We start from the raw sequence: 23536 nt of genomic DNA on the forward strand, positions 1-23536 counted from the left end.
CTTCAATGATTTTTTCTGAAATTTCAATTTTTTTCCAACACTGCAGTTGAAAAATTGACGCAAATATCGAAATTTCCCTCAACATGAAACCTTAATTCCCTCGAATTCCCGAGATGAATGCGGAATTCCACCAACTTCATCTCGAATTGCATTCAAATTCCAAAAATTGCAGAAATAATTGGAGATATTTTCTGCGCCCGCCATCATGCATATCCAGATTAATGTGATTATATTTTTACCTGCACTTGACCTCGTCTTGTTGCAAAATCACGACCGCAATAGTTTGGTATTCTCATGTCCATAAAAGGAGATGAATCATACGATGGCTTTGATTCTCCAAATACGGAAATTGGAACGCGAAGAAAGGACAGAGTCTCTCATTTTTACTATCAATTCAGACCGCAATAAATTCCTCCCAAAGCTCCAGTAAAGGAACACTGGAAAGAATGAGTGCAGCGTCTCGTAAAAATCGAATTTTTCGGGGAAGAGATAAAGCTGGCAATGAAACCCGTGAAACCCCCGCGGAAAAGGGTCTGCGTCCTGGCGACTCGTTGTTACTTCTCACAGTTCACACTTCCGTCCCCAGATGTCACCAGAATTCACGCGAGCGGGTGTGGTGAATGGTTCACTCGTCGATCAGTGACGCGAGTGTTATTCTCTGTTTCGTACGCACGTATCAGACCCGATCTCTCGTCCCGATCATCTTTGGAGCATTTTGACTCGTAAGTGATTCACAAAACTTCACTCTAACCACAATTTATCGCTCCGAAATCATGCAGATACGCGCACAATAGTGGAATACAGATAGGAATGAGAGGGATTTAGGGAGCAAAGACAGGCCCAGTGGTAACGCCGCCATTGTGTGTACAGTCATCTCGGATGTAAAATAACGAGTGAAATACATTCCAACTGTTTGAGTCATCCTCAAATATTTATCCTCTGTCGAAAGAGTAATTCATCATTATTTTACTCCAAAATTTTTGTTTGTATTGGTGAATTTTTGTGGGGAGTAGGTGAAAATGGGGTTAAGGTTGGGGTTTCCAGTTTTGTTCAATCTGAATTACTTGGCTTTGTGTCATACTATGTATGGAAGTGGATGATCGTGGGGGGTGTCTCATTAAATTTTCTGCAATTAGTTCTCTTTACTAATCAAATGAAATTGCACAGTTATTAACAATCAGAGTTTTGGAATGGATTTGTGGGTGTAAAATAACGAATGAAATACATTCCAACCGTTTGAGTCATCGTCAAATATTTATCCTCTGTCGAAAGAATAATTCATCATTATTTTACTCCAAAAATTTTGTTTGTAGCTGTGGTTTTCAGTTTTGTTCACTCCAAATTACTTGTCTGTGTGACATTCTATGTAAGAAAAAATGTAGGAAAGTGGGAGATAATGAAGGAATTATCTCCCATTAAATTCTCTGCAATTATGTGTTTTCATTAACAATGAAATTTCATGGTTATTAATAACCAGAACGTTGAAACAAATGTTGTTTTTTAAAATAATGATTAAAAAATGTAAAAACAGATCAACTTGAATTAAATTAACAATCACATTAAATGCATCCCAGTTCGTGAATCTTCTTTAAATATTTATCCTGCATTAAACAAGACATATTTCATCATATTCCTCCCAAAGTTTACGTTTTATTCACTCCAAATTACTGTGGAAAACAATCAATAAATTATTACTCATTGCATTCTCTGAAATGAGATCTTTCAATAATTGCATAAACTTTCCGAACAAATGTACGTCAATTTGTTGCTTCTCCTATCAAACGAGAATATTTTATTTCTTCATTGCGAAGAATACACCTCAGACTATGCCCGTAAACCGGTGGAGTTTAACGACCCCTTTTCCCCTGTCAGAAGCCAGAAAGAATTATTTATATCCCAATCTCAGTTTCACTGAGTGAAAAGTTCTCTGTTGACGCTGGGAAACTTTAGAGGGCTTTGAATCCTAAACTCGAACCGTTTGTTTTGGTTCAAGAGTGAACGAATCGAGCCATGTCAGCAAGAAAGACAGCTGGTCGTCGTGGCACGACAAAAAAGAGGGCACAGCGTGCAACGTCCAATGTATTCGCTATGTTCGATCAGGCACAGATTGCCGAGTTCAAGGAGGCTTTCAATATGATCGATCATAATCACGATGGATTCATCGATAAGGAGGACCTCCACGACATGCTCGCATCTCTAGGTACCATCTCATTCCTCTGGAAGAGACAATTGTCGAGAGGAATTTATGTTTCAATATCGTGATGAATTTCAGGCAAAAATCCCACTGATGAGTATCTCGAGGGCATGATGAATGAGGCCCCAGGTCCAATCAACTTCACTATGTTCTTGACTCTCTTTGGTGAACGTTTGCAGGGCACTGACCCTGAAGATGTCATCAAGAATGCATTCGGGTGTTTTGATGAAGAAAATAATGGGCATATCAATGAGGAGCGGTTGAGGGAACTGCTCACTACGATGGGAGATAGGTAATCACTTCTTATTCATTTGATTGGGTTAATTGATCGTAATAATTGGGGGTTTACAGAATTTTTTTTCGGAGTTTTAAATAAAAATGAAATGATTGAAGAATATTGAACTGGTGTTCTGAAAAAAAATTACGAATAAAAAAAATTAGAGGGACTGAAAACAATTTTGGATTTTTAATTATTTTCGGAATGAAAAATACATATTTAACATTTCTAATTTTATTTGAGTAGTTCATGAGTTGTTTTGATGAACTAATTTAGTGTGAAACGTCAATAAAAATGGATATTCTTCACATGAAATTACCAAATTAATAATTAAATTGCAAAATTTCTTTGAATATAGGGCGATTTAAAAATGTGAGGTAGATATTCTTTTTAAGTTAATGAATAACGACTTCAAAACTTTTGAAAAACCTATGTATTGAGACTTCCTACTGCAGATTTCCCCAATTCTTCATCTCCAATCATTTCCAGAATGAAAAAACTACGAATTTAATATTCTTAGTTCTATTTAAATAGTTTACACCTTGTTTTGATGAAATGATTTTGTGCAAAGCCCCAATAAAAATCAATCAAAAAACCTCTAGACATGAAACTACCGAATTACCAATTAAACATTGAATGTTTTTTTCATCAGATTCACGGATGACGACGTCGACGAGATGTACCGTGAGGCCCCCATAAAAGGCTCAATGTTCGATTATCTGGAGTTCACCAGAATCCTGAAGCACGGAGCCAAGGACAAGGATGAACAGTGAAACAAACCCAGCATTTAATCCTCCCAATGCTTTCACTTTTCCTTGTAGTTCTCGAAGGCATTGGGGAGCCTCCAGGTCGTTATCTGCATCGAGGAAATCACTCGCTAAATTAAGGGATCTGGCATTTACATTCGTACGTATACACGCGATATCGGGACTCATAAATTCAATTCGTTCTCTGCGTTACTTAATCCTCGATGTCAGTATTGCATTTCTCTCGAATATCTGATTTTTTCCGGGCATTTTTTTCGTTCGAAATTGTCGAGTAAACAGTGTTCAGAGTAAATTTACACGAAAAAATTCGTCATGGGGAATTGAGTAAGCGTATGGACACTTGTAAAATATATTATATATGTTGATTATCTGTCGTAGAATCGGCATTTGTATTTTAATATAATGCATACTAAAAATTAGAAATCAGAATTGTTTTCTTATCCCTCAGTAATGTCCCTAAAGTGACAGTTCAACGACTGTTTTATCTGGTTACACGCCAGTTCATCTGGCATTTTATCCTAATAACAATGTCTCCATTTGTAAACAAAGATATTGGTAATCAGAGAAGATCACAAAATATTCCACTTTGCCCCGTCATTCCCTGCATTCTCCTTAATTCAATTTAATACCTCAAGGCCCATGTGTATCAACCAACTATCGAACGTGAGCTTGATAGTTTTTTTTTCATCATCATAATCTAAAATACTCTCCAATTTCCATTTAATTTTACATAGCGGTGAACTCTCCAAAAATTACAATTGTCTGATAAAAAAGAGGTGAAAAAAATTGAACCTTCTCGAAGCAAACCCAATAGAGGAAATTGGGAATTAGTAATTTACTGTATCTAATGACTAATAGATCGTCAGTTGCCATGATGAATTATCCATTTAAAATTTCTTCTCTATCGAGATTGTTCTCTCATCTCCATTAAAAACGCTCTTCGAAAAATCTTGAGTTTTTTTTCTATTTTTTTACTGTGCAATGATAATTTCTAGGGGTGGAAAAATCAAGTGATATGTATATTATAAAGTATTAACTATTGTGCTATACATATTGGAGAATACGAGTTGGTTTAATAATAAATAAATGTTTGTTAAAGAAATTGGGGCGAACAGAATAATAAATAAAAGGTACAGAAGAAGTAGCACGTCCGTGGACTAAAAGCAAGGATAAAAGAATAACTTAGAAAGAGACGATCGTACATAACAACCGTTGAGAGGGAAGAATACAACAAATACGCAACAAATCAGTAACAAAGCGGTAAAACGGTTCGAGTCAACTTACCTGAGTTTTCAAGGAATATCTCCGAATCTAATGGAGATAACGAAATTTTCGTAATGACCTTTTTTGTAGAGCGATTTGAGCCCCACAAAAAAGGTCATAACAAAAATGTTGCTATCTCCCTTACATTCCGAGATATTTACTGAAAACTCGTCAACAGTTAAAATCGACTTGAACCGTTTTACCGCTTCGCTACTGACATGTTTATTGTTAAGACCTGAGATTTACATGCCGAAAGGTTCGGAATATAAAGATTATCTTATCTATCTTATCTACCATAATCTTCAAGGACTCCTGCGTGATGTAAAATCAAATGGAAATTATGAGCTATTTAAGATCATGAAGATAAAACGAAATAATCGAGATAACATGAGGAAGATAATGCATGCGGGCCTCCATAAAACAGAAATTAAGTAATGCTATCTTGTGAGCATTCCTTGAAATTCTATCTGGTGTCTCAGAGAGTTTTAAATTCAGTAAAATCGATCTGTGAAACTGCTCTCAAACCAAAACCCTCGACGAAGAGCAAGAGAACGAAGTCTCCTATGACGAATTGTCGTGTAACCGTTTTACCTATTCAACCATTTCTGCTCGCAAAAAAGATATTCACCGAGGTGCCGACAGAGATGTTATGGCTCACAGGCTTCAGTGACACACTTTTTCCCCCCAACGATTCACCGTGACAAATGAGGATACCAGTTTTTTCATTCCAAAACCAAAGATCCAATCCTCCAAGTCCTTTTCATTCTTTTTGTCTGGACGGAGCCACGTCTTTCACTCTGGACCATTCTCCCTTGTATTGCAGCAAGTAACTCGAGCATGTGATTAATAAATAAATGAAAGGAAACAGAACAAGGGAATTGAATGAAAACATTTACGGTTATTACTCTATCTTTATTAGAAATTTCATGGTGAAGCAATTTCAAACGAAACAGTGGGCTTGTGATTGAGTTTTATCAGCTCCCATTGCCATTGGTAATTATGAACGAGATAATACACGCAAATGTACGACGCAGTTACCCAATTATATACCGAAGGCTTGAATCTACCGAAAAGTTAGTGAGTCATTCTTCATTGACAGATAGTTATTCCATCGTTATACTAAATTCGTGGTGGCCTCTATTTATAAATCATCCCTCAAGTCCAGCCCCTTGCCATTAGTTAAGGTATATCCCTGGAAAGCGGGTTTTTCTTACGATTGTCCCCACGTTTTTTATAGATAATGTTTATAATTGAGTAATTAAACGTTGTCGAGCTGCACGGAGAGAAATATTCAGTAAAAATTACGTATCTTTTCCGTAATTGTGGAGCGAAATGTGGTTGCAGGAAATTTTGCGGAAATGTCACGTAATTTTCAACTAACATCACGGAATTTTCCCAGGGCGTTCCGTAATTTTTACCTGCAGCTCTTGTTAAAAATTACGATAGCGTCACTTAATTTTTACTGAACATTTCTCTCTGTGTATGAATTTCATCTCCTGAACTCTCAGTGCTAAAAGTTCGCTGACATCTGAGGAATTACGAACGACCGCAAAGCCGAATAAAAAAATCGTTTAATGTTTATAATATTCTCCAGCAACTGAAAAAATTCTAACTAGCTGTACTACACAGCTTATGAGATTGAAATTAAGAATTGAAATTGTTAAAACTTTCGGAAACCTTATTTTTTCAGGCAAGAATCGGTTTCTGGTTTAATTCCGACTGTGAATAATTTTTTTACGATTGCGAACTGATGATTTTTACGGTGGAAAGTTGATTATTTATAAATGATTCAAGGAAAATGCACATAATTGGCAAAAATGGCAATTGTTTAATTATTTCATCGATCTTCCTCCAAAATTAAACTTTTAATATCCACATTCAAATTCGACCCGCAAAGTTTAAATAATAAAATCGTTGTCAACTGTCCGGAAACTGAGAGTCAACATTCGTTATTTATAAATAAATCATTGAAGTTGTTTAAACTTTCGGAAACCTTATTTTTTCAGGAATGGAATCGATTTCTGGTAAAATTCTGAATACGAATAAATTTGTTATAATTCCCAACAAGTGATTTTTCAGGTGCAAAATTCATTGTTTATAAACGATTTACATAAAATGCTCGCAATGTTAAAAAATCGCAAATTTTCAATCATTCCATTAATCTTCCTCCAAAATAAACTTTCCATGTTTTCAGATTTCTAAAATATTTTCTCACGGTTCAACACCGACATTCAAATTCAGACTTGCACACTTGAAATAATAAAATCATTGTCAAATGCGCGGAAACTCGGGGTCGAATCGGGCTCAAATGAGAGCTCCAATGTTCGCCTACAAAATAACAAAGGCCTCAACCGCTAATTACTCCATCATTATCCAAAATTCATGGTGTCCTCTACTTATAAATAATCCCCACCTCCCCGCTCGCCGTCATTTAATTCCCAAATCAAAAATAGAAACGTCAATGAAGTCTATTCGATCCGCCGGAGACAGTCGCACGTGTTCCGAGATAAACATTTCAATTTAATCGTCGAATGGCATCGAAAACCCCGCAGCTTTCTTCATCGAACCCTCCTTTTGAATCAAAAAGAAAAATGAATCTTCCGCACACACAGAAAACTACAACTTGAAAAAGTCGTGTTTTGACGCGAGTGGGGGAGTTAAACAGCGTCAGTGTTGTCCAGCGTCTGCGCACGGCGCTACGGTATAACCAATAGAGTCCGCAGTACTGCTTTCACGTTCCGACTGTGCGGTGTCTGTTCTGTTCCGTTCCGTCACTCCTTCGAACATCTCTCACCTCCACTCGCACGTCGAGAATTTGTAAATAAATAAGGGGTCAATCGGTGGTGGCGAAGGAGTACAGTATTTTGAATTGCCGGCGAACAGTGGCTCGGGTGAGTGCAACGGGAGTTCCCGGACGCCGGACCCACCTATACTAGGACCTCGACCTATCAACACAATTCTTTTTTTTTATTCCCTCCCTCTGCGGGAATTTTTGTGCCTTTTGTTCCTGGAGAATTCGCGTGGAGGGAAGGATTTGAGGAGGAAAAATGGTGGGGAGACGGCCTGTGCGGAGCCTCGCAAGGGGATGTGCGAAGGAATATCCGGGTTTTTAATCGATCACCGGGAAAAATAGGGACGAATCAATAGCCCAGTGCCAACGACCTCCGATCATTGAGATTTAAACAAATGTGGTGACGAGGGGTTTTTTAACTGTGATTTATCGGTGGGGGATCCATCGGGGAATACTGTGATCAGCTGTTTCCAATCGTTCTTTACATCGGGCCCATCCAGGTGAGTTCTCCGAACAAACATGAACATTATTTATTTCAATGCATCATTCATTGTTTTTTTCCCGAGGAGATTTAATTCGTTGGCATTTTCGGCATAACAATGGCCCGCCACTTCGGGAAGTTGTAAGCTCAAATATTTATTTCTCCTTTTTTTTTGTGGAGTGACAGCCTTGGGGTAAATGAAGTATTGATGTCCGTGTTGACGGAGCGATAAGACAAAAAGCACGTGACTGAGAATGCAAATAGAAACTTGGTGGGGCAGGCTCGAGGACTCGATTCCCTCCAATTAGGACAATCAGTTTCGTTTTTTTTTTTCCGCCTCATCTCGGCTTTTCTTATTAAACGGTGCATTCGCTCCTGGCAGTGTTCATTACCTATCGACACGATCTATCTTGAATGCAGTAAATCAGCGGCCAAGGCCAATACATACTTTGCAGCCATACTTTTATTATCCAATATTTATAGCTTCGCAGGGCATAAAGAGACCTGCGTAAAGAAGCCGACGGTTTTTACCTCGATTTTGTTTTCTATTTTTCCTTTGTTTATTTTTAGATCTTTTTTTTATTCTCTCGCTGGAGGGAAAATCACACTCCCTCGTCTCCACTGATACGTCATTTTGATAAACACCGATTCTTTTGGGGGACTCGCTTTTTGGAGCGGTCTCGTGACCTCAGTATCTGGGGCAATGTGTCCTCTATCAATTCCCCCAGGACACTCGGCACCCTGATAACGTAATCGTATGGTTTTCAAGTGGAAAATATCACTTCACTCGTGCATTCTAGTACGTGTTAAACTCGTAGTAATGAGACACCTCGAATCCTCGCTGTTGCGTAAGATGATTTTATCCGCGAGACAGATGAAAAATCCGATGAAAAAGATGGAAACTAATATCGTCACTTGAGTTAGGGGATTAGTTTTTCTTTTTCGTTCGACCAGTTTTGGTTTCTCTATTTTCCTGTGCGCGTGGGGAAAAATTGCCGAGAGGTATTGGTTTCTCACCACTTCCGGTTGACTCTTCTTGCGACCCATTTTAATGGCCCGTGGGCATTATATTACAGTCAATCACTGCCACTTTAGTTTCACTACCAACATAATGTAGACCGCACCGAATAGGTCAAACCCAATGAGTGTTCTATACACATGATTATTCTCATGGGTTGAGAACAAGTATCAGAATGAATTAAAAGGAATCAATGGCGGTGGTTTATGGCCCCAGAATTGCGATCGTAAAAGTAAGTGATGTAGTTAAATATTATTTGAAATTGGAGGGAAATCAAATCGAGTCGATGTGTCGGGGGAATTAGGTGTGGGGGGATAATTTAATTTGAATGGAAAGAATTCCGGGGTTTGTGCGGGCGAGGACGGGGAGTAATCTAAATTCTAGGCCAATTAGGTCGGGCAGCTTCGGGCCTAATTCCTCTGCGAGGTGTTTTTTTTTCATTCTTCGGGGTTTTTCTAACCCCCGGTGACTGTAGATCCTTTAACTCGCTTATATCACGGTATATCGTCATTCCTCGGTGTTGTTTGAATGAATTCCTTCGTTGTACTCATCGTATTGTCGTGCTGGTAATTACGAGAAACGTGGATGCATGCGAAGTGTATTCGTGTCACTGGGGTAGTGGAGATTTTCTTTGATTTTATTTTTATGGAAATGAGATTTATATCATTTTTCCGGGGGATTTTCAATTTTTTTGCGCTTTTTTCGGTGACATTCGTTTCGACATCTACAGGTGAATATCAAAACTTGCGGTAGAGTCACGTGTGATAGATTATTAAACATTTTACTATTATTGTAGTCTTTAAATTTTGGAAATCTAATTAAGTTTCCGATATTTTTTTTCGAAATGTCAAATAAATTTTTAATCGTCCTTCGTCTCTTCTACCTTGAATAATTAATTTCAGGGATTCAATTAAGTAAAATTAAGTTAATGTCCGTGAAAATATTCAAATTTTTATTCGTGTCAATGTTCCAGTGGAGATTTTTTTTAACTTAATCTTTATGAAAATGTGATGTTTTCTTTGCCCTTTTTTTCGTTGAAATAATTCTCAACAGTTATAGTTCAACATCAAAAGTTCCATTTAAGCTCCAGTTGATCCCAGATTACTAAACATTTTACGGTTATTTTGTTATTTAAACTTCGAATATGTAAATTAAATTGATTGAATTTTTATTTTTTAGATGTTTTCAAATAAATTCTCAATCGTAATAAAGAGACTTCATAGCCTCGTCTACTTTTTAATAATTCATTTTATGGGTTTAAGTAAGCAAAGACGAAAATATTCTAAAACTCCAGGCAAGCTGATTCGCGTCGTTGTGCAGGTGAAAATTTTATTCGTTTCACTCTATGAAAATGTCATCTATATGAGGAATTTGTTTTGAGAATATCCAAAATTTCTTCGGTCCTTATTTTCGTTGAAATTATCTTCAGTATTTGTAGTTAAACATCACAGCATCCGTTTCACTCCCATTTCACCCGAGATTATCACCCATTTTCCAAGTATTTTATTATTGAACCTTTGAAAATCCAATTAAATTCCCAACTCTTGAATCGATATTCTCGAAGCCTCTTCTACTTTCAATAAGTAATTTCATAGATTCAATTAAGCACAGCACGAAAATATTCTGAACCTCTATTCAAGCACCTTAATATCACTCAAAATATTCTATTCTTGTTTAATCCCCGTCAATACTTTAATTTATTCCTGTTCATTATAATATTTATTACTCACGCGAGTGATTCATCCAGGCACGCAAAGGTTATTAGGGGAACATTGTGGCGAATTTATTAGCGGGGGTGAGGACACGTCTGAGCACTCGCCATATGCACCCATTGTTACCACTGTTTTCCCTTTCTTCGCTCTACGCGAACGAATTTATTAGGGTGCGTTCGCTATCGCATCTGCCACTGCAATCGCCCTCGTGGATTTTCTGGGACTGCTTTCGTGCATCTAGATATGTTTCGTCAATTAGCTAGAGGAAAATGTTGAGAAGGAATTCTAATCTCTCCGCCTAATGCTCTCGTTCGCGGAGTATTTCTCCTTCATTTGTCCCCTCACCCTCGATAAAACTGAATTTTTGCGGATTCCCGGGAATTTATATTGAGCATAAAAGTTGAATGGTTTCCATGAAGAATTTTCAGACGGTAGAATTACACATCTGTTGGAAAGAAAGCACTGAAATACTTCAGAAATCGATTCCCATGTGACGTGGCGTCCAATTCTCTCCAATTCGTTGAGATTCCCGGTCCATTCTCCCCTCTGGGGCTGAGCTTTTCGGCAGGATAAGTCTCACCCTCGTCCAGTGACTAGTGACTGCTGACGCTCGCACCAACTTGGGTAGCCCCTGTCGGCTCCATCAAACGTCGTACTTCGGCACTCTGGCATAAATAATTTTCCCCGCCTCAACTTAATAATTAGCTCTCTGATGCCCCTGAAAATCATTATTTTCCGCTTGGAATTCCCTCGAGGAATTGTTTGGGAAAGTGTAATGAATTCGTTAGCCACTCGGTGAGAGAGTGGAAATTGATTGTGACTCTTGCGAGCATCGAACGCTTCCCAAGCCTCTTGCTCTCTGCCTCTCGCTTTGCCTCAACCTCCTCGAGACTAAATAACTCGACCTCGGTGTGCCATCGGGCGACATGGAAACTCGGCTTTCCCACCCACTACTCCGGCAATTTCACCTCTCCAAAGTGCACGAAAAATTGAATTAACGAAATATGTAGTACATTGACCTTTGGGGAGGCAGAATTGAGACTGACATTTGGGGATGAAAAATGTAGATGCAGTCACCTTTTCTCGATGTCTAGCAACAGAAACTCATGTTTCATTCATTTCAATTTTCGCAGAAAGACAAGCTATTTTCAATGTTCATATTACATCATATTGTCCCTCCAGAGAAATAAAAAAAATAAGACACGAAACGAAAATGAAAAATTCATGTTTGGGGGAATCGTGCGGTTTTCGCTTCTTTCCCTTCGAAAATCAAAAGTAGAGAAGTCGTTTTATGATTTATAAAAGTCATGCGAGTGATATACAACACAGGAAAGAGGGCACGGGAGCAAAAAATAGTGGAATCGCCTCGTTCGCAGAAGGCACTAAACTACCACGGCGGATAGTTTGGTCCAAAAGTAGAAAAATTGAATTAACGACATGCGCAGTCCATTGCCCTGTTGTAGAGGCAACGGAGATTGACATTTGGGTGTGCAAATTCAAGCCGCAGTTGAAATATTCAGAAACGGAAATAAAAAATTCATGTGAATGTTGAGAAGCCACTTTGAGATTTATAAAAGTCATCCTGCTGATGTACACCCGAAGAAAGAGGTCATGCAAGCAAAAAATAGTGGAATCGCCTCGTTCATAAAAGGCACCAAACCACCACAGCGGATAGTTTGGCGCAGAGGTAAAAAATTGAATTAATGAAATATGCAGTACATTGACCTTTTATAAATACAGAATTGATATTGATATTTAGATATGAAAAATAGAATGCAGTCATCTTTTGTTGATCCCTAGCAACAGATTCTACTTGTGTTTCATTAATTCCAATTTCCACCTAAAAATAAGTCCCTATTCTTAATGTTTTTATTACGTAAGACTATCCCTTCAGAAAAATAAAAGAAGAACAAATCAAGAACCGGAAATAATTTAATAGAAATAGGAAATAGTTTATCCCTAATATTTAAAAATTAAATCCGCGAAATATGCAGTACATTGATCTTTTATAAATACAGAACTGAGAATGACATTTGGGTCTCAAAAATCAAGATGCCGTCATCCTTTGTCGATACCTAGCAACAGATTCTACTTGTGTTTCATTAATTCCAATTTCCACCTAAAAATAAGTCCCTATTCTTAATGTTTTTATTACGTAAGACTATCCCTTCAGAAAAATAAAAGAAGAACAAATCAAGAACCGGAAATAATTTAATAGAAAAAGGAAATAGTTTATCCCTAATATTTAAAAATTAAATCCGCGAAATATGCAGTACATTGATCTTTTATAAATACAGAACTGAGAATGACATTTGGGTCTCAAAAATCAAGATGCCGTCATCCTTTGTCGATACCTAGCAACAGATTCTACTTGTGTTTCATTAATTCCAATTTCCACCTAAAAATAAGTCCCTATTCTTAATGTTTTTATTACGTAAGACTATCCCTTCAGAAAAATAAAAGAAGAACAAATCAAGAACCGGAAATAATTTAATAGAAAAAGGAAATAGTTTATCCCTAATATTTAAAAATTAAATCCGCGAAATATGCAGTACATTGATCTTTTATAAATACAGAACTGAGAATGACATTTGGGTCTCAAAAATCAAGATGCCGTCATCCTTTGTCGATACCTAGCAACAGATTCTACTTGTGTTTCATTAATTCCAATTTCCACCTAAAAATAAGTCCCTATTCTTAATGTTTTTATTACGTAAGACTATCCCTTCAGAAAAATAAAAGAAGAACAAATCAAGAACCGGAAATAATTTAATAGAAAAAGGAAATAGTTTATCCCTAATATTTAAAAATTAAATCCGCGAAATATGCAGTACATTGATCTTTCATAAATACAGAACTGAGACTGACATTTGGGTGGACCCAAAAAATTCCTATATAGGAATTCGTGCGACTTTCGGTTTTTCCCTTTCAAAAATCAGAAGTTGAGAAGCCACTTTATGATTTGTAAACGTCATGCTACTTCTGCACACCCAAAGAAAGAGGGCATGGGAGCAAAAAATAGTGGAATCGCCTCGACCATAAAAGGCACAAAACTACCACAGCAGATAGTTTTGGCCCGGAGGTAGAGCCAGCAATAACGTCGTGTGTGAAGGCAATTCACGATATCCACATGGACGTGAAGGCAATTCACGATATCCACATGGACGCAAACACCAAGGGGATGTGCATGAATTCGTCTTCGGTAACTGCGCACGCGTCCCATCGATTTCCAGCGGCAGACCCATGAGCCTACATCGCTCGTACATCTGCACAGACATGCCCCCTCTCCGGCTACATTTTTCCGCCCCAACTAATTTTTTTTCCCCATAATTATCGCTATCACAAGTGTTTCCATTCATATTCATTCATCTGAGGACTGAGAGAGCTCGGAAATAAATTGTAATTGAGCGATAACGCGAGTCATGTCGGGTCTCCGATGATCTGTCAATATAAAAAAAAGTGAAAGCGTCTTCTCATTTCCCTTTGAAAAATCTCAATTTAATTTCACCCGATTTCAAGCTCTTCCCCTTGTGGTGTGGTTTCCAAATGATTATTATTCCCCATCTGCAGCGCCTTTGTCTCGTGTCCCAGACCCATGGGGAACGTCACTGAAGGGGGACGAGAGTTTCCGAGGCGGTTACCGAGATAACGAGACATCGGAACCTTATTCAACAGCGAAATTCATCTCGTCGTACTTTCCGTTGAAAATAACAGTCTCACGCAATCAGCGGATTTCTAATTCAGGCAACTGACCTAACCCACTGGCGCTAATGCGAGTGGAGGAAATATGTGGGCGATGAGAAATATTTTCATGCTCGTGAGAATCATCTCCGAAGAATCATCAGCAGATAATTCCCGCAAATTAATTCTCAATTGGCGAACAATTCGCGAAGATTTACCCTTTGGCTTGGCTGTTTGCGCTCGTATTCCGCCGTAAATATGCTATTTTTGTTCGGTATAATTGAATTCTTCCGAAGGTGAAAAGGAGGATAAAATAGTTAATCGAATTAACGTGATGATACGGTTGCATTTAACCCCATCTAATTCCGTCAATTGACTTTAAACCCGCCTACGGGATTTTAAACGCTTTTGATGTGTGCGTTTTGCACATGTGTTTATATTAGCAGTTAATTCCGCATTCCAAGTGGTCGAGTCAGGCTTCCTGGGATGTGGGGGGGCTTTATTGCACGACCAAATTCTGAGGTTTTCCCGAATTTGCTGGAGACTGTTGCAGGTTTGGCTGGAACTTTTGGGAGTCATTGGGGGTATTTTTAATGAATGTCATTTTCATTGGAAATTCAGGAAATAGCGACATTAGGAAATGACGATTTGATGAGAAAATTTGTGGAAATTGTAGATTTTAGTTTAATTATTTAGTGAAAATTTGTAGAAAACGTTAAAACAATTATGTAAATGTATTCTTAAATTTGAAACAAAACGAAAAATTAATATTCAGCGCAATTTAATACAGAATACTGTAAATTGAAATTTAATGGGCAGGTGATTAGTCATTTTCAGGGGATTGACATTCAATTCGATTTTGCTGGGAATTTTTAGTAGTTATCGGGGATATTTTTAATGAATGACAGTTCCACTAGAAATTCAGAATATCTCGACATTGAGAAATGACGATTTGATGAGAAAATTTGTGGAAATTGTAAATTTTAGTTGAATTATTCAGTGAAAATTTGTAAAAATCATAACAAAATTCACGTAAATGCATTTTTAAATTTGAAACAAAAATAAAAATTAGCATTCAGCGCAATTTAATACAGAATATTGAAAATTGAAATTTAATGGGCTGGTTAATAGTAATTTTCATGTGACTGGCATTGAATTTGACGTAGGGGAAAATAAATCATGAAATTTCAGTGAAGTTCTAAATTTTAGAGCAGCAGGAAGACAACCTAACTTGAAATGTCAGTGAAGACATGCATTTTAAGTACAATAATTCTAAAATTCTAGAATACATTTTCATGAATTGACTCAATTTTCATTAATTTTCAAAAAATAATTGAACTGGAATTTACAGTTTCCATGGAGTTTTCAATAAAATTTGTAGTTTGGAAGTTCAAAAAACAGTGTGAGAACACAAATCGCTTGCTAAATATCTGCTTGACACTCCAAATTGTCTGGAAATTTTATTCCCCTAAATCACATTAAATGTCACTCCAGACAGTCCATGAAATTCCAATTTTCCAAACCCCGTATGTACCGCGGTGATTGCGTGCCCGGTTGTTTACTTTTCTCTTTTCCCTTTTCATCATATTACGGAGTTTTTATTTTTCCCGGTGTATGCACTTTGCGTGACGCCCTTCTCCGTTTCCATTCGTTTAACCGGGGGATAATCGGGACACGCGTATCATACTTCCGGAAGAATTACTCCTCCAAAGGTGAGGGGAGGAGTTAAAAAAAATGAGATTTCTATCTTAATTCGTTATTAATTCGCCGGTTAAATATCTTCACGCTTTGACTAGTTTTTCGACGAAGGAGTTTAATCGTCAGCCGGCAGTTGTGTCTCTCCGACCCTCTGTCTTCCGGGTGATAATGCAATGGGACAGAGAGGGGTTGATGTATCGCATCACTGCAGACACTCTCTTCCTCTCTCGTTTTGTTTGGCAGACTACCAGTTGCCACTCTTCAGTGCCAGAATCCCTACAGGTTCATTTTGCAAGCGCGTCTGGTATTATAATCCCATATGTATATATATTAGTCGAACCTTTATACTCATTCTCTCTTTATTCACCTTGTCCGGGCACTGCAAAAGTGCGCTACTACTCTTTTCATGTTTTTCCCTCGTGGAAGAACCCTTCTCCCTTCACATTTCAGATTGAAAAGAGGGGAGTGTATAAAGAAAAAAATATTTGAATGAAGGCACTTCATGATAATTATCAATTATCTGGATAATGGAACAATGGAGATCAGGGAAATGAAGTTCAAAAAGCAATACAACTCTCTAATTCGTGAAAAATTAGTGACTGCAGCTATGTCACTCATTTTTAGTTCTCTTAGTTGAATTAAATTAACTTTATTTGCGTTATTGTTTACGTCAAATGAGAGTTTCTTCTTCATTCAAATAAATATTTCCGTATGGAAATGAAACCTTTAGCTGTTCGAAATGAAATCATTGTTCAGACAGCGAAGAGAATGAATTCATTGATATGTAATGATGTTAATTGCAAGGAATAAATTATTTATTTCATATAGACGGTTGATAATTTTCGGCTGAACTTTCTGGTCCACTTCTTGGAAATTTTTACCGCATTATAGCTCACTGAAACTTTGAAATTTGTCATTGAAAATTTGAAATTTTATGGAGAAATCGACGAAACTGTAGATTTTAATTCCATTACCTAAAAATGAATTCATTGACATGTAATGATGTTAATTGCAAGGAATGAATTATTTATTTCGTATAGACGGTTGATAATTTTCGGCTGAACTTTCTGGTCCACTTCTTGGAAATTTTTACCGCATTATAGTTCACTGAAACTTTGAAATTTGTCATTGAAAATTTGAAATTTTATGGAGAAATCGACGAAACTGTAGATTTTAATTCCATTACCCAAAAAAATAACGAAAAACCGAGCGAAATAGGAATTACTTTCTTCTCAAGGATTTCACCGAATTGATCCGAATAAAATTATCGAGATCAAAGGGGACTCGAAAGCACTTAACGGACCCCTTCAAACATCTGTTGTGTGGAAATGGCACTTTACTGTTAGATGACGAGAAAATGAATATTCATTTGACTTCAGAAAGGAGAAAGTTGTTTTTTTCCTCGAATTATTGATTGCCTCTAATGTTAACAGATATTAAAACGATCCATCCTTATCTGAGAATGTGATCTAACAAAAAGATCCAGAACGACACAATCCAATTTGATAAGATAATGAAACATCAAACACCAGAGGATTCCGCTCTATCTCTCTATTTCTAACATCAAGGGGTTGTTGCACTCTAACGTTGCTCCGATGACTCGTAGTGATTCTCAGAATGACCATGACTCTGCGTAAAAGGGACACCGAATGTATACAGTAATATATCTCGAAATGCCGCCGAAGGGGGATTGGGATTGTACCATTTGAGCACGTACGAGCTTGTTGCCAGCGATTGATATTTCCACGTAGCGGTCTTCGTCCGGCCTTAGAGGCCGATAGACCCCCGGTGCTTCTCAGATGCTCTGAATCCCACACTAGTGCCTCTTTATATTATGAAAATTATAGGTAACGATCGCCTGCCTCCACTCGGTCTATTTTTTAAGCCTAGCCGGTTATTATTTATTAATTGTTCTGATGTTCCATTTATCGCAGACTATTTCCCACCGGTATTTTTATCGTTGCATTGAAACAATTGATTCACGGAGGAAAAATGATAATTGTAAATCAACGGAGGATTTTTTACCTCTAGAGCTATCTGCGGATTATCTGTCGAGTCTTGGGGGAAATGAATGGGAATCCCTGGAATTTTTTGGAAGAGTATGAAAATTATTAATGAATAATGAATTGTGCGTGTCACATTGTCAAGGATAATTGAGAGATGTGATTAGCACAATAATCAGTTATTTCAATTATTCAGTTATTCTAGTTCTTGAATTGGAAACTGAGTAAGTAATGGTAAATTGATTTAAAGTGATTACTGATTGCGAAAATTATTGTTTCTTGAATGTGATTACTGGCTGGTGAAGTATTTCAAGATTTTCGGGAAGTCATTGATGATTATGCTTCTGAAATTGGTTACTGATTTTAAATGTAAGAAATTAATCGTAATTGAGTACTTTAATTTGGGGCGCAGCACTAATTTTTAGGGACATTACCACTAATTTCTAGTCACATCATCACTAATTTTTAGGAAGATTATTACAAATTTTTTGCAAAATGTCACCGATTTTCAGGGAGTCATCTATAATTTTTGAGAATTCATCTAACTAAGAAAAAAAAATCAAAGAGAATTAGAATTTAGAGAGGAAAAATCCCGCACCGCCCAGCCTGAATTCCAGTGGAACTAGAATATGATAGAAATTTGCAAGAAATGTACCGCAAATTTTAGTCCAAATTTTTCAAGACTATAAATTTGATTTATTATTTTTCACCCTCAGGAAATATTTTTAAAAATTGGTCCGTATTCAGGAATTGTTCAACAGGAAGTGCCTTCGAGACTTTGATCTTGAAAATTTTATTCAGACGAATTAATTGAAATCCTTGAGACGAAAGTAATTCTTATTGCGTTCATAATTCCGCCCTAACGGCGATGAAGATTCTACTCTAAGATGCTGATTTTTTTCTTGAGAGATCTAGGAAAAATATAATGATTTTTAATGCTAGCTGAAGGCGGATCCAGACGAGACGGGATGAAATCTGATATCTAATTATCCTCGACGAGTTTCTTGCTGGCTCGCTGCTCCCGTGTTCCCCCGGTTGTAGTCCTCTGGCTCCATACACACCCATATGCCCAACATTTTGTTTCTATCGACACTTGAATCCACTGAGAAAAAGATTTTTCATTTCCAGGGGCTGATTTTAATGAAGTTTATTACCAATTGTTGGTGATACCGGACACTGATTAGAATAACCCTGATCATGAGTGATTTTTGTGACTGAAATTTAGTGATAGATTCTTAAAAATTACAATTCGATCCCTGAAAATCAGTGACACAATCACGAAAATTCATGGTTTCCAGTGACATTTTCGTAAAAATTAGTGACAATCACAAATTTTCACAAAAATTAGCCTCATTATTCCTAATTTTCAGTGATATTTTTGTGAAAGCACTTAAAAAATTCCTGAATATGGACATTATTACTAATTTTCAGTGATATTTTAGTGAAAATTAGTGATAATGTGGCTAAAAACTGGTGAAAAAATCGCTGAATTTCATCATTTCGCACTCGTTGACACAGAGAAATTTTTTTCCGTGTCTCTGAAAACCTGTAACATGTCCCTAATAATTGGGGATGGATGCACGAAGATTAGTGACATGTCCCTGAAAATTCAAACTATTTTTTTCCACTGTGTCCAGGATAAATGTCAATGTCGTATTTCTCGGCTATCCGTTATTCATCATAATTGAATCCCGAGACATTTGTATTTACGCTCATGGGTATAGGCTTCTCAGGACTTTCTCGAAGCCTTCCATTATAGAATGCAGAACAAAAAATTATGGATTATTGAGGGTTTCATAAATGATGTAAGTGCTTCATCCCACGCTATTGTGCATTGGACTAACAACCTTTCCCATACGGGCGTCAACACATGTAGTTATAAATACATTTTACCGTGAGTATAACCGGGTGATTGGCATTTTGATGCACTGTATGTACACCCAACACAACCTAGCATTTTCTACAGTCGTGTTATGCACCCACGCGACAACACTGAAGCTACCGGATCTTGGTTTTGATGAGGTTGATTGTTTGGGTTCAATGGAAACCAGTTGACAAAGTGAAAAAATTTACGTTAAGGATATTCATGTGCTCCGGGACGTTTTTTAATCCTCATTTGACGATTTTGTTATTTAAATTATGAAGGTCTACAGGTTTAGACAGAAAAATTGAAATTTCATGGATATATATTCATAGTTTAGTAGAAATTGTCACCAGAATTGCGTTGAATTCGGTTTAGATGAGAAAAAATCAACAAATTTCAATCTTCATTGAAAGTTCAATGAAACTGGAATTTTTGGGCAGAAGAAACACGAGAATCCCGGTTTTCGTGTATTTTTCATGACAACATGAATATTCACTATTAAATTAATTATATTCAAGAAGAGATTTATGTCAATTCTTCTAATATCCAGCATTTTTTTTTATAATTGAACTGATATTTACAGTTTTCATTGATTTTTCCATCAAATTGTGAATTTTCAGTGCCGACATTTAACATGATAAAAATTACCGAGAAGTGTACCGGAAATTTCAGTCAAAATTTTCAAAATTTCACTGAAAATTCCAAATTTTTGAGCAGTGGGTAGACGAGAATTTCCCAGTTTACTTGAATTTTCAATCGAAATATCAATATTTAGTACCGAATTAAATATATTCAAGAATATATTTATTGGATTTTCCTAATTCCCATTATTTTTTTCAACAATTGACCTAAAATTTACAGTTTCTATCGATTTTTCCATCAAATTGTGAATTTTAAATAATGAAATACGTTTAAATTTCAATGAAACTATAAAATATCATGTAAATTCCCAAGAAATATACCAGAAATTCTTCCTGAAAGGTCAAACAATTGTAATTATTTATTTATAAGAATTGAATGTGATGAAAAAGTATATTTTGTGCTTGGGTGCGCCCAAGTTGTCTCTTTTTTCTATCCCGTTCAGCTTGAAACCCTGAATCTATACCTTGGCAGTGACACGCGACTTATTCTTGACAGGAAGTCACGAGCCGGAAACTCCGGCGGAAGCTAATATTCGCGCTCGTCTATATTCCGATCGCCTGCGAGTGACCTGTCAATTACACGTAATCACCAGTTATCCAACTGATGACCTCATGATTCACCCAGATGTCTGTAATTTTTATCAACATTTTCATCAACTCTAACGATATTATCCACGGAATTCGTAATTTTTCATTTTCGGGGTAAAGTGGCGTGGAGCGACGTTGAAATATGACAGATGTAATAGCTTGAGGTATCTGCGAGTCATTCTCGTCGTGACTCACTCAGTACGCCTCCTTCCCTCGTTTCAAACGTCCATTTCGCACAGGGAATTACATCATGAGCGCGAACTCCTGCGCGGAGAAAAAAGTTGGAGACAAAGTAGCAGACAAAGACGAACGGTGAATTTTTCTTCAGTTGCTTCGAAAAGTTTACAAAGCGTCAGTTTGTCCTGAAATTCCCAACACGGAGAGAAATGTTCAGTAAAAATTACGGAACTCACGGTTTACTCACCGATTACGGAATCGACTCAGAAAATTTAAGTGACGGTATCGGAAAAATTCCGTGACAGTTCCATAAAATTCCCTACAACCACATTTCGCTCAGGAATCACGGAAAAGATGCGTAATTTTCATTGAATATTTCTCTCCGCGAATGAATTTGACAATTTCAGGACAAATTGACGTTCTGTAAATTTTTCGGAACAACTGACTCATTTTCGAGAATTTCAGGACAAATGGAGAAGAATAATTTATACCAGTGTGCAGTAAATTTTCATTTTATCTAGATAATTTTACTCCAACTTCTTTCCGTGCACGGAAAAAATATAAAATTATTGTGAATAGGGGAGATTGGGGTAAAATGGACACTTTTGACTGTTTTAAAAATATTAGTAACGGGTTGAAATGTTGATGAAATTTAATAATTTTTCTTTCAATACAAAGAACAATTCTTTCCCTTCGTGATGAGCCTAAACTGAGCTCTATTGTTACTTTTGTTTCTGAGTTATGAATAATTTTAAAAAAGTCTAAAGTGCCCATTTTACCCTACCCTCCCCTACAGTAATCGAGTACTCAAATTTTACTGTTGAACATAATAAAAATTGCGAGTCGGTGTACCAGAAAGTGGTAGAATGAAAGTAAAATTTAATTAGAGACGACTAAAAGTTCGGTTACGATAAATCAAATTTTACAGTTGTTGCGATATGGTCTTCGGTTACTATGTTCACATTACAATTTTCAATTTTAGATTCTCTCCGCGCGTGACTTCTCGAAAAAAAAAATTGAGAGGTGGGCGCCTTCGGAGTGCGCGTTGCCCTTAAACAACAGTTCCATTATACCCTCAAGATTTGGATTTGTCTCTCTGAAGTGTAGTAAAAATATTATGATAATATGTTTGCTCACGCGAGTCGACAATCGTCGCTGGTTAAGGTCTCTCGTTGAAATTTCATCGCAATATACAGTTAAACAAAACACTTCAAATACATTCGTCATCGCTATTTTCTTCATCGTTTAACTGTACACACCTCCCTCACGGTCATTTCGATTCATCTCATGGCCCGTAAACGCCGAGTCAAGAGCGCACAAGGGGACATGTGTGTCGAGACTATGCAAATTTATTAATTCAGCACCCCGCTGTGCATTGAAGTGCATTGCATTGAGTGCAATCACGCAGTCTTGTCTCCCTTCGCATTGTCAATGCATCCAGACCGACAATAGCCCTCCGAACGACTCAATTCAAAATAAGCGATAAATATGAAAAAAAAAATAACGGAAACCTCGCGAATCGTGTATCCATCATGTTCGCATGACACGAAAAAAACAAATCTATTTTTGTTTGCAAAAAATTCGCATGTTTCTTCATCACTGCCCGTTTCCCACGGGATTATACTCGGACGCAAGTGTAAACATACCACCTTGCTGCGAAAAAATGGGTAGAAGAAGCGGAAACAGGTGGCTATTCACTGAAGATCACTTCAATCTCTCTTCCACCTTTACTCGCGTCTCTCTATTTTTCCCCGCGCTAGTCTCCATTGAAAAAACATTGCCCTTGCGCTAGACAGCTTTCCTTTTTCATACCCTGATGCAAATGGATTTTTCAAAGATACTCGAGATTAAACGACCTCTTGTTCACCTCATCGCTGTTTTTTATTTATCCTCAGAGTGCAACGCACGCTGTGGCCTCTGAATTAGGGAGATAATTCCTCCGGCCACATGGCAGAGTAAAATTGATACTCAATCCATTAGAGTTGAGTTAAATTCCCCTGGAATGTCGATAGCATTATTTTCCTTTTCTCATGTTACGGCTCCATTACTATTCAACACACGGTCATTTCAACATAAAATCATTGTCGGGGCTCTGATGATGTTTGGCAATCTATGTAGGACTGTTACATGGTTCTGGTGACATTGGTGGGATGTACAACAACAATGGGTATTCCTTTTTAACCTCCGCTGTAGCTTCTTCATAGCAAAAAGAATTTAATTTGTTATGAAATATGGAAAATTTCAGAAAATTTATAATTTTCTTGCTGAAAGTTTATAATTTATCAGAATTCAACATTTATTGTTCTTGTATTGAGTTTATGATGTATTAATTTATCCGGTCACGTGGCAGCACATATGGAAAAATTTAATAGAAGAACCTA

The 23536-nt window shown here is 37.1% G+C and overlaps 2 protein-coding genes across 3 annotated transcripts in view; one reads left to right on the top strand and one right to left on the bottom strand.

The window, feature by feature from the left end:
- Nucleotides 1–23536, bottom strand: part of LOC107047119 — a 75847-nt gene that overhangs the window by 38958 nt on the left and 13353 nt on the right. The window contains exon 1 of one of the 2 annotated variants that reach the window (XM_015269864.2): nucleotides 240–853. The exons of the other annotated variant lie outside the window; for it this stretch is intronic. The gene's annotated coding sequence lies outside the window, so the exon portion shown is untranslated. Of the gene's footprint in view, nucleotides 1–239; nucleotides 854–23536 lie in introns of those variants that run through there. 2 annotated transcript variants of the gene reach the window in all.
- LOC107047163 (myosin regulatory light chain sqh) lies at nucleotides 613–3661 on the top strand. Its single transcript, XM_015269906.2, has 4 exons — nucleotides 613–722; nucleotides 1994–2200; nucleotides 2273–2486; nucleotides 3124–3661. The coding sequence occupies exons 2-4, from the start codon at nucleotides 2011–2013 to the stop codon at nucleotides 3242–3244; spliced, it is 525 nt and encodes a 174-aa protein (XP_015125392.1). The 5' UTR covers nucleotides 613–722; nucleotides 1994–2010; the 3' UTR covers nucleotides 3245–3661.

This window comes from Diachasma alloeum, unplaced genomic scaffold (assembly GCF_001412515.2).
Source record: "Diachasma alloeum isolate Michigan unplaced genomic scaffold, Dall2.0 Dall_scaffold_00183, whole genome shotgun sequence".
Taxonomy (NCBI): domain Eukaryota; kingdom Metazoa; phylum Arthropoda; class Insecta; order Hymenoptera; family Braconidae; genus Diachasma; species Diachasma alloeum.

Excerpts from the sequence above, each read along its gene's own strand:
- LOC107047163 (XM_015269906.2), top strand. The coding sequence starts at position 2,011 with ATGTCAGCAAGAAAGACAGCTGGTCGTCGTGGCACGACAAAAAAGAGG. Across the intron at positions 2,201-2,272 it reads CGACATGCTCGCATCTCTAG|GCAAAAATCCCACTGATGAG; the intron begins GTACCATCTCAT and ends GATGAATTTCAG. Across the intron at positions 2,487-3,123 it reads CTCACTACGATGGGAGATAG|ATTCACGGATGACGACGTCG; the intron begins GTAATCACTTCT and ends TTTTTTCATCAG.